The sequence below is a fragment of the Saccostrea cucullata genome, unplaced genomic scaffold (assembly GCF_032062105.1).
Source record: "Saccostrea cucullata isolate Sc308-1 unplaced genomic scaffold, CSIRO_AGI_Scuc_v1 ctg2662, whole genome shotgun sequence".
In the NCBI taxonomy this organism is placed as follows: domain Eukaryota; kingdom Metazoa; phylum Mollusca; class Bivalvia; order Ostreida; family Ostreidae; genus Saccostrea; species Saccostrea cuccullata.
Window position 1 is genome coordinate 22,876 of NW_026935570.1, and position 11,626 is coordinate 34,501.

Below are 11,626 nucleotides of genomic sequence, written 5' to 3' on the forward strand. Positions count from 1 at the left end.
TTTTATCAACCATGACTTTAAATCAGTGTGCCTGACATGTATTTCAAATTTAAATAAAGATAACTCTCAGTGGAGTACGACATAGGTTCCACTTATTAAATAATTTGCCTGCCAATCAAAATAAGTTTTCCTGGGTGTCGGGCCATGCTATTTGTCTAGCCCTGTGTAGAGTGTTCTCTTTATATTTCCAGAAAAGCAGTAGCTGCCCAATATCAGAACTCTACAGCAGTGAACAGTATAACAGTGGACCAGAAGAACACCACGGGGCCGGTGAATGGGGACGAATGTTATTCCTGGAGAACCACTGGGTGTTCCTTCGGGGACAAATAACAAAAAAAAAACTTCTTGATATTCAAGAGGTCAAAAATCGAAAGCAATTTTTCTTGCAGTAAAGACATTAGATCTATACCATACTGGTACACTGCACTAAAGTTCACCTTTAAGCAATGAAAAAAAATCAACATGGCAAAATACTAGTAGATTGAATTTTAAAAAAATAATAATATTTTTCTGAGATCTGAAAAGATTATTATTTTGGGTTCCTGGAACTTTGATTGTTTTTATTATAATTTTGTTTTTGAATATTGTATGCAAAACTATTTTATGGGCAAAGTTTGTATTGATAACAGGACAAAGGTTCTCTCATTTACTAGTCACATGTTTATATCAATATTTACTATTATACATGTATTTGTAAACTAGAGTTATCCTAGAGTTGTCTTCTCCTTGCTTGAGGTCATGCAGCATTAAGAAACAGGTCAATCTTGTTTTCTATATGTTTCAATTTTTGCGTGGTGCAAAGTTTTTATATGATGTAATTAGTAGTAGAATTTTTTTTTAAAATCTTATAATTAGTTAATATGCAGGCATTGAACCTGATTTTTTCTGCTTTAATTAAAAAAAAAAGTATATGTAGGTTGTTGGAGTTATTTTGGGGTTGGGGTTGGGGGTTGGGGTTGGGAAAAAAAAGATATATTAGAAATTTATTGGAAATTTATCCTCATTTAGATATTGAGATGATTTTATTACCAGTAGTTTATGTAATTTGGCTATTTTAGGTTGCAATCTCCGATTTCTATTTTTCTTAACTGTAGAATACCACTGTTTATATGATGTCTGTATAATGCTGGTGATGTTGACATACAGTGATATAAGTGTACAGATAGGCTTCCTTCTGCAAATGTTGAAATGTGATAAATTCTGTCACCTGAAAATGAAAAAACTCCACACGTTTTGTGTATTCCGTTTATCCACGCAGGAAAATTATCTCAGAATTATTTTAATATGTATTTATGGTTTTTGCAGAACAATTCAACTTACTTTATGAGCATACCTCTTTTTTGAAGAATGTGCATTTATTTATTTAGTTCATTCTGTAAATTAAATTGTGAAAAATATTGATGCTTGCCAATTCAAAAACATTTTCAGCAAGAGCTTGCTGCGCTTCAAACAACTACAGATCTGTTCAAAGTTAGGAATTTAATTACTGTTTAAGCTTTGATTTAAAATTTGATATGAGGACATAATCTCGTAGTAATAATTACAGACTGTCACAAATTGTATTCCGTTATGTATAAACATGCACAAAGGGTATAAAATAATTAACTGTTTTTATTTGTTTGTGAATTTGAATTGAAACTTTACACAATCAAGATCTTCAAAACTTTAATGATGTAGAATAAACTTTCATGATGTAGAATGTAATACATGTCTTTTTTATTGACCGAGCATCAAAACATGCTTTTATTGTAAGTCACAGGTTTTGATAAAGTCTTCAAAAGAATTTTGTTTTATTGTGCCAATTCAATAAGAAAATTAAAGAAATCTTGTTAGTTTTGTGGATTTAAAAATATGCTATTTTCGGAATTCTTTCTAAAATAATTTTCAATACTTCCTTTACTCTGTAGTATTAATAAGTGGAATTTTCTTCGGATGCATCAGTACTAGTGATGTAGTAAGTGACTGGAACTTTAGTGAACTCTCAAATATTACAGACAAGCTGCTATGTCACTTATTCCACTTTTCTGGCCGCATTATTGTAGCTCTCTGAGATAGAAAATGTGGATGTTTATTCCATATTTCTGATATGTCTGTCCAAAATTTTATTTCTTGGAGAGCTAAATGTGCAATTTTTCCAGTTTCAAATAAATGTAAAGTCCTTGAAAATGTTAGAGACTAAAAGGAAAATTTTTCATGTATTTGAACACTTAAGAATTTTAGCATGAAAGGTAGTTAAAAAGATTGGATATCATTTTATTATGCTTTTCCAAATTTTCAAGATAATTGTTAGACTTGGCCAAAATTTGCTTAAAGTATGTGACATGTAAGAAAGTTTTGGAACTTTGTTGATATTTGTCTGTTATAAGTTGTACAAAGGTGCAGGTGTTTTTATGAGAGATGTACATGTAAAATATTTATTTCTCAGAGTGGACATCTTCCATGAAATACTTAGTTCAAACTGGTAATGGAAACCATTTTTATTTTTTAAAAATGTGTATCAAACTTTTATAAAGTAAAGTGAGAAAAGAAAATATGTTGATGAATATATATGACACATATTAATTTTTGTTTGCTTAGTTAATGTTATGTTGCCCATTAAGACAGTCACAAGAGCACAAGTGATACAGGAGTTTTAAACTCTCATCAACAAAATGAAGATATTTCAATGTTATCCCCATCCCCTTCCCTGGCTTTGGTGTCCCATTTAAAGTTTAAAGCGCACATTTACTAGAAAAAAATAACGTTAATTACAACTACATGAAATATGAGTAATTTTTATTTAAACATAAAAGTACCTGAAATCATTATTTTTGTAATTTGTAATTTTTGTAACCTAAATTATCTTAATCCATACATCTTTACAAACAAAGGAACTTTTTTCATCAATTGGAATTTTACATTTGATCAACTGTTAATCTGGATATTCCATTATCATAGAAGATTGCCAAATGGACGAATTGCTTTGTGAATGACTTTGTTGAACATAGACTGCAGTCTGTCCACTAAGCTGAGGTCCCTTGCACATGTACTCATTACTATAGTCTTATAGTGGAGTTATCAAGCTTAGTGTTGATGGCCTTCCACATGCAGAGGTTAAATCTACTGTATTTTATGTTTAAAGACCCATTTTTTTTACCGTACGGTTACCAAAGGAGGGGGAGTGGTCTAAGAAACAGCGGTGTTATTTACTTGAAGACCCCCAATACTCAAAATGTCAAAAGTCTATATATAAAACGTAGCATTACACAGGAAGTCTGTCTTTGGTAAATCAATTTTATCAATACGTGTTTCGTGTCTTATTTTGAGTGAAAATAATTTAAATAATCTAAATATTTCAATATAAAATTTATTTGTAAACAAAAAGCTTTCATTGACCATATTGTTATCATTTGAAGAAAAAAAAGAATCAAGAAATATAGTTTTAAATTTAAATATTAAAAAATTGTAAAATTAAAAATTAAGGAATAGATAAAAAGTTAAAACTATAGATATTCCATTTTGTAGTAATTTTAGTGGACAGATAGGTTTTCCAAGGACTATCTACATGCAGATATCTTGGACGCCATATCGTTTACAAGTATCATACTTCCTTGAAAATTGAAAACAAATGTTTATGAAGTCAAATCTTTAAATCATCTACTGTGAATTTTTAAAAAAATAAAATAACCTACACTGTTGTAATTTTTAGCCCGCGTGTACACAAGGCGGGTACATAAAAGTGTTTGACGCGTGACCAGGTACCAGGGTAATTGTTTCAAAACACGCAAATTCAGATTATCAGGTAGCAAAGGTGGCTGGTCTGTCAATCATCAGAAGCTATTGTTTTTCAATGATTCACAGGAGGTAAATTATTGATCTTGAATAGGGTAGAGGTCCATATATTCCGAACTTGTAAACAACAGTTAACCCGAATATCACAGGTACACTTAGTGAAACGTAACAATATTTATACAAGCTTTAGGTGGCAGGGGATAGTTTTTTAAGCTAAACATTTGCTGAGGGGATACACATATACATGCGATCCATAAAACATGTACAAAGAAACAGTTTTCCAGGGACTAATTAATTACACTACATATGCCCATGACTCAAAAATTATGTCAACAAATTACATGTAATCTGCCCATTAAAGTCAAGAATACACCCCGGAACTACCCAGATTTTGGCTTGTTTTTCCGAGTCGTACCCATACAGCCCACCCACAGACCCGAGCGAGCAGGATAAAACACCCAGTATTCTGCAGTTCAATCTATGCCCTGAAGAAAATTCACCAATTTATATGGGATCATTCACCTTCCATCTGAGATACACACTTTCTTCTAAGGCCTACGGCTTTTCAGCTGAATTTCCTCTGCAACTGACCACGCGTCTTAGTTTTGCATTTACAACTCTGTATAGGCTTAGTGTCATAGTAATATTCACATGTTGCACATTTTTTTTTCAGTATGAACTCTGCTTCACTGCAAATGTGTCCCATGATTATTCTAATCATTTTTCTACATAAAATATCACATCAAACAGGGAATATCTAAGTTTTTCAAGAAATATGACCGGGTCTTTAGTACGAAACTATTCTCTGCCACCTTAATGATTAAAACCATATATTTATGCTTTTTATGACATATATTTTTAAAATTTAATTAAGTGTCATATAAGTAGACCTAGTCTCTTTATATTAGATATTGTTATAACATACACCTGATTTTTCACTATGCATATCATGTGATATGTTATCAGTGTCAAGTCCAAATCACTTCACAGTGCATAGCTACCTTAACTGTATGCTTTTTATGGCCCCCCAGACCATAAACTGGGAACAGACTGAAGTCGAAATTTTGATGTGTCATTTTCCTGAGATTATTAAATCTATTTGTTTAAAAATTTGCAGTCTTGCTTCAAATGTAAATTCATGTTTTGTTTATTATCAAAAAATTTTTAAAATATAGTTATATTAATTTGAATTTTGACTTGAGTCTGTTCTCAGCTTATGATCATGGGACCTGATATGATAAAAATATGAGTGATATTAATCAAAATTCCAGAAGATTACAATGTGTATTGAAACACTTTGACAAGTCCTTCCCGGTATCCTACCCACAGGGTAGACTTGTATAGTGATAATCTGACTGGAAGATTTACATCATTGTCCTGGAGTAAGAACTTCTGGAACTCCCCGTCAGGACTCAGCAGATGGATCTGTTTTTTACTTATGTAAAAATCAGTAACAAGGATGTTACAGAGAGAGTCACACACTGCATCCGTTGGTTTAAAGTCCTTTGTCAGATTCTGTCCACGGTAGACAGACTTCCTTCGACCAGAGGGAGACAGGATGACTAGTTCACCTGTAGTGTAACTTGTATGGTTCACAACACAGATATCACTTTTACTGTTTTGTATGACTTTGAGTGGGAATGTAAACAGTCTGGTCTGTCCGTCCTCCCGGTACTCGTACTCATGGATGACATCACCTGTCACTGTGATGTGTCTCACCAGACGTCTGCTGTGTATGTCTAATTTGTAATAATCTGATGCTTTGTCTCTCAAGGTGACCAGCAGTCCATCGTCCACTGACTGACAGATTCCCCATGGTACCAGTGGATCTGTACTGATGACTATAGACACAGATCCTGATGGTGACAGACTGCTGATGGACTTTTTACTGAAGTCAGTGAAATAAACATCACCGTTATCATGGTTCATACACATGGCATTGGCTTTAATATTATATTCATGACTTTTGTCACCTTCTTTGTTTACTTTTTCAATGTTATCTGACCCTAATTCTCTTATATAACACTGATCTTCACACAATGCCTCCAATACACCTATTAATTTATCTCCATATTTGAATGAGTTTGTTTTATTCAGACTGATATTGTTTAAATCCAGAGTTTTTCCAATCATATTCTCCATCACGTCATCACTGATTTCTCTTTTAACGTATCTCACTGAATATTCACAGTCCTTTATATCAACATCCTGTACAGCTAATAGTTTTGTCAGTTCTCTGTGATTGTCAATCAAACTGTAATCTGACATGGCGCTCTTGGTGTCCTCTATGAACTGAACTGTTTCTTCTATTTCTTTCTTCTTCTTGTGTAGCTCTGATTTCACACTGTTCAACTTTTTATTTTTTTCCTCCAAATCCTCTCAATCCTCGTTCATTTTTTCCCCTGATTTCCGTCAATTTAGCCATTATCCCATCAACATGCTTCTGAAGTTTTTTAATCTCAGAGTCACAGAGTTCTTCATTTTCTGTGATCTGTTTTGAAACCTTCCGTATCTTCTCATCAATCCCAAGCAGATCCCCTTCTTTGATCTGTGTAAGAAATATTAGCAGATCTCTTCTCCTTTGGGTGGCTGCCGTGGGTAGAGTGTTCCATTCATGTTCCTTATGGTCTGTTTTTGTACACTTGCCACAAATGAATTCATCACAGTCCTCACAAATAACATCAATAGGTAAAACATGACTTTTGCACATTTCAATATGCTCTTGAGGGGAGCCCAGTGGATATTTGGTTTTACTGGCTGCCATGTTAGTTGGGAGTCTCCTACCTATGACTTAGATTAGAGGTACAGTTAAAGTAGCTATGCACTGTGAAGTGATTTGAACTTGACACTGATAACAATTATCACATGATATGCATAGTGAACAATCAGGAGGTGTATGTTAACAATTTCAAATATAAAGAGAATAGGTGTACTTATATGTCACTAAATTAAATTTTAAAAATAAATTAAGCATTTTATGCATTCGTTCTGTGGTATGCATCTTTGCTGGCAAAGGGGGTTTTGGTCCCCTTCTAAAATTCAGCCATAACTTTCAATCAGTGTGCCTGAAATGAATTTTCAAATTTAAAATTCTAAGAAAGACAACACTCTGTGTAGTATACGACTGATGGGCTTCAAATGGGGGTATTGAATTCGCATACCTTTTAATATTGATTAATTTATTTAACAATATAGAAATGTTCATGTGACATAATAGTATAACATAAAGCATGAGAAAGTATATCTTTATGACATAAATCGTCATTGTAGCAATACCGGTATTTTAACATAAAACCTTGTAATTTCCACCTTGCACTTTTTGCTCAACAGTTGCCAAAAGACAATAATAATAATAATAATAATAATAATGATAATATGTTATCAAGAGCAGATACCAGAAGTGTTTCAGTTTACTTTCTTTGAATGGTCAGAATTATTTTGAGGTGTTTAAAGAAACAAGAAAGTGAACAGCTGATTCATAGGACTTCAAATAGATTTGTAAATATTTCTCTTTGTCAGTATTTCTGGTGAAAGGTATCTGTTAAATGAGTAACTAGACAAAAAAGTACCTCAGGGTATACAAATAAAATTTCCAGTTCTTGCCTTAGGACAGCTTACAGTCGTAAAGTTACTTGTCCTACCAAAATAATATTCTTAAAAAACAGCTGTTCCGCTGCAATTCATTATATTTCATCCATGGTTAAACAAAAGCATTTGGGCGTATGATTTTTGTTAACTGGAAAAAAGACTTGTCAACGGAAAGGGTTCCACTTATCAAATTATTTGCCTGCCAATCAAAATAGGTTGTCCTGGGGCGTCGGGCCATGTTATTTGTCTAGCCCTGTGTAGAGAGTGATCTCTTTATATTTCCAGAAAAGCGGTAGCTACCCAATATCAGAACTCTACAGCAGTGAACAGTATAGCAGTGGACCAGAAAAACACCACGGGGCCCGTGAACGGGGACGGATGTTATTTTTGGAGAACCACTGGATGTTCTTTTGGGGACAAATGTCGCAATAAACACAGATCCTCAAGCAAAGGAGTGGAACAAAAAACCATGGCAGAAAACGTAGCAAATCTAGCATCAAGTTCTAAATACAATTTACAATACCAGGTTGTCTTTCTCTAGGTGCTGCGTAGGTTACGAGAAATTTTGGGGAGATTTAGGTTTTTTTGGAAAGGTGAAAATAAATTCATGTTATCCAAGTCCAGTATGTGTTTTAAATTTTTTACATATCCATGCATAACGGAAGACATGTAAGTAAGTTCAGAGACTTTTTAAAATTGTTTTATCTCAAAATCGGCAGGATAACAACAAGAAAACTTCTTGATATTCATTCGTCAAAAATCAAAAGCAATTCTTTTGGCAGTAAAGACAGTAGATCTATCCCATATTGGTACTCTGCACTAAAGTTCACCTATACACAATGGGAAAAAATCTCCAGAGAAACTTAAATTGAATTTGAAAAAAAGAATATTTTTCTGAGATCTGAAAAGCTTTTTCTCTTGGGTTTCCTGGAATTGTGATTGTTTTTATTATTATTTGTTTCTGAACTATAGAAACACATTGGTACTGTATACAAAAATATTTTATTGGTAAAGTTTGTATTGATAACAGGACAAAAGTTCTCTCAATAACTAGTCACATGTTTATATCAATATTTAGTATTACACATGTATTTGTAAACTAGAGTTATCCTAGAGTTGTCTTCTCCTGGCTTGAGGTCAGACAGCATTAAGAAACTGGTCAATCTTGTTTTCTATGATATTGTTGACTTTTTTTGTATGAAGGGCATTATGCAGCCAAAAACATGACTTTGTTTAATGTTTCTGAACACCCAGTATTGCTTCAATATTTGCATGGTACAAAGTTTTTATATGATGTAGTTAGTTGTGGTAATTTTTTTTTTAAAATCTTGTAATTAGTTAATATGCAGGCGTTGTACCTGATTTTTTCCTGCTGTAATTTAAAAAAAGAATATATGTAGGTTCTGAAAGGAGAGGTTATTGATTTTATATTTTTTTTGGGGGGGGGGGGTTGGAGAAAAAAAAGATATATTAGAAATTTATTGGAAATTTATCCTCATTTAGATATTGCCTGATGATGATTTTATTACCAGTACTTCATGTAATTTGGCTATTATTTTAGGTTGCCATCTCCGATTTCTATTTTTCTTAACTGGTGATGCTGGTGACATACAGTGATATAAGTGTACAGAAAGGCTTCCTTCTGCAAATGTTGAAATGTGATAAATTCTGTCACCTGAAAATGAAAGACCTCCACGTTTTGTGTATTCCGTTTATCCACGGAGGAAAATTATCTCAGAATTATTTTAATCTGCATTTATGATTTTTGCAGAACTATTCAACTTATTTTTTGAACATACCTCTTTTTTGAAGAATGTGCATTTATTTATTTAATTCACTTTGTAAATTAAATTGTGAAAAATATTGATGCTTGCAAATCAAAAACATTTTCAGCCAGAGCATGCTACGCTTCAAGAAGCTACAGATCTGTTCAAAGTTAGGAATTTAATTACTGTTTAAGCTTGGATTTAAAATTTGATATGAGGACATAATCTCGTAGTGATATTTACAGACTGTCACAAATTGTATTCCGTTATGTATAAACATGCACTAAAGGTATAAAATGATTAACTGTATTTACATGTTAATTCGTCAGAACTTAATTGTTTAAACAATCAAGATTTTGATAACTTCAAGATACATATCTCTTTATTGACAGAACATACATTTTTACTGCAACTAGCAAGTCTCAGATTTCAAGACAGAATTTTTGTAATTGTTCCAATTCAATTGATGATAGAAATTTTGTTATGATTTTTAGATAATGTATAAAAATATGCTATTTTCAATATTCTTTTCAAATTATTTTGAATTCTGAAGTCAGATAATTGTATAAATCGCCACACAGTATAAAATTGTTTCTGCTTTTCTTTTGCTCTGTAGCATTAATAAGTTGGAATTTTCTTTGGATGTATCAGTGATGTAGACTTTGACTGGAACTTTGTTGAACTCTCATATATTACAGTCAAGTTACTATGTCACTAATTCCACTTTTCTAGCTGCATAATTGTCCCCCGCTTGAAAAGTGGGGGATATTAATTTGGGTTTGTCCGTCCGTCCGTCCGTCCGTCCGTCTGTCCGTCCGTCCGTCCGTCTTTCTGTCTGTCTGTAACGCTTTCGTTTCCACACGATATCTCGAGAACCCTTTGAGCTTTTGCAATGAAATTTAGCGTAGCAACTCCCTATGGACTAAAGAAGACCCCTATTGATTTTGAGGTCAAAAGGTCAAAGGTCTAGGTCATAAATAAGCAAATTCTGTCTGTTAAAACACTTTCGTTTCCACACGATATCTCGAGAACCATTTGAGCTATTGCAATGAAATTTTATATAACAACTCCCTGTGGCCTAATGAAGACCCCTATTGATTTTGAGGTCAAAAGGTCAAAGTTCAAGGTCGTAAATTTATACATTCTGTCTGTATGTAAAACTATCATTTCCGGGCGATATTTCAAGAAGATTTTGAGCTTATGCAATGTAATTTTATACCAAAACTCCTAGGACGTCTCTCGACCCTCTCAAAGTGCCATGCCCCGTTTGTTTTATTAGTATTTATAGTATTACATGTCGCTATTTTTAGCGCAGGGGCATGAGGAGAGTTATTGCGTATAAAACAGGTTCTCGGCGGACATTATGTTCTTATTACATCTATTAGAACTGTTTAATAAAGGCTAAATAAATCAAACACCATGGATTGTGTAAAATTTTGAGAATACCGAACATGAAAACATGAATATATACATGTATGTGACTTAACTTCTGCATATACTTCACAGCACGTAAAGCGATTCAGTGGTCTAGTGGTTATGTCTCTCGCTTCCGGTGTGAAAGGTCCCGGGATCGAATCTCGGTCGAACCTTACTTTTTTTTTTTTTTTTTTTTTTTTAAATACTTTTTTTTTTTACTAAATGATAGTATACAGCATGTGAAATGAACAAGAATAGATATGGGTTACCCCATATCCAAAGATATTCGACTTTTAGATTTAATATGTTTAACAGTGTTTATAATGACGTTAATAAAAAAACTGCACTGTCTAATTATGGAACTGTTGTAAATTTCGTGAGTCCATAGCATTACGGTCACCCAGTCTCCTAACAAACAGTACACATAGGCCTACATGTACCTGTGTCCGCAAGACCAACATTAGCCTTGTTCTACACACGTGCGATGAAGCTGTCAAACGCATCCAGCGAGCTCGCAGAAACACGTTTTGTTTTGCCGAGAAGTTACGATGGCAGACAAAACTTTTCTTTTCTTAATTAGATCATATGAATACGAATTCTGATTAATAAAAATTATACAATCCCTGTTGAACTATATATAGTTTGTTCTAACATTTGCACCTGCAACAACTTGTGTTTAAAATGGCTGGGTTAGGAAAATCAGGACCGGGTCGGAAAATTCTAAACTGAAAACCTTTTTTGTTTTGAACATTACTGAAATATACTAATGTATTCGTCGCAGAAATTACTTACATTATTCAAGTTCTATATAAAATGGTATTCTGAACTTCAACACGAACCTGAATCTCCGACCCAGTTCTCGTTTTGCCACACATACCCTACAGTTTACAAAGCGTACACACGAGCAGAATCCGGCCAGGGATTGAAAATTCCGTCATTTAATAATACACACACAGAATGATTAATTTTTTCTTTAAGAAGAAATTGTATGATAATTAACGGACTATAAACATGAACTTAATACAATTGTTGACATAGTATTATCAATTCATCGGTGAAAAGATATGAATCGAAGAATGACCTAA

At 33.3% G+C, this 11,626-nt stretch overlaps 2 protein-coding genes across 2 annotated transcripts; both read right to left on the reverse strand.

Annotated features, from left to right (window-relative positions):
- Positions 1–5,046: 5,046 nt before the first annotated feature.
- On the reverse strand, positions 5,047–6,039 carry LOC134243277 (uncharacterized). Its single transcript, XM_062725508.1, has one exon. It carries the CDS (start codon positions 6,037–6,039, stop codon positions 5,047–5,049), a length of 993 nt encoding a protein of 330 aa, XP_062581492.1.
- An 88-nt stretch (positions 6,040–6,127) lies between these two features.
- LOC134243278 (E3 ubiquitin-protein ligase TRIM33-like) lies at positions 6,128–6,535 on the reverse strand. The gene has a single exon (XM_062725509.1). The coding sequence runs from the start codon at positions 6,533–6,535 to the stop codon at positions 6,128–6,130; it is 408 nt and encodes a 135-aa protein (XP_062581493.1).
- Positions 6,536–11,626: the final 5,091 nt, after the last annotated feature.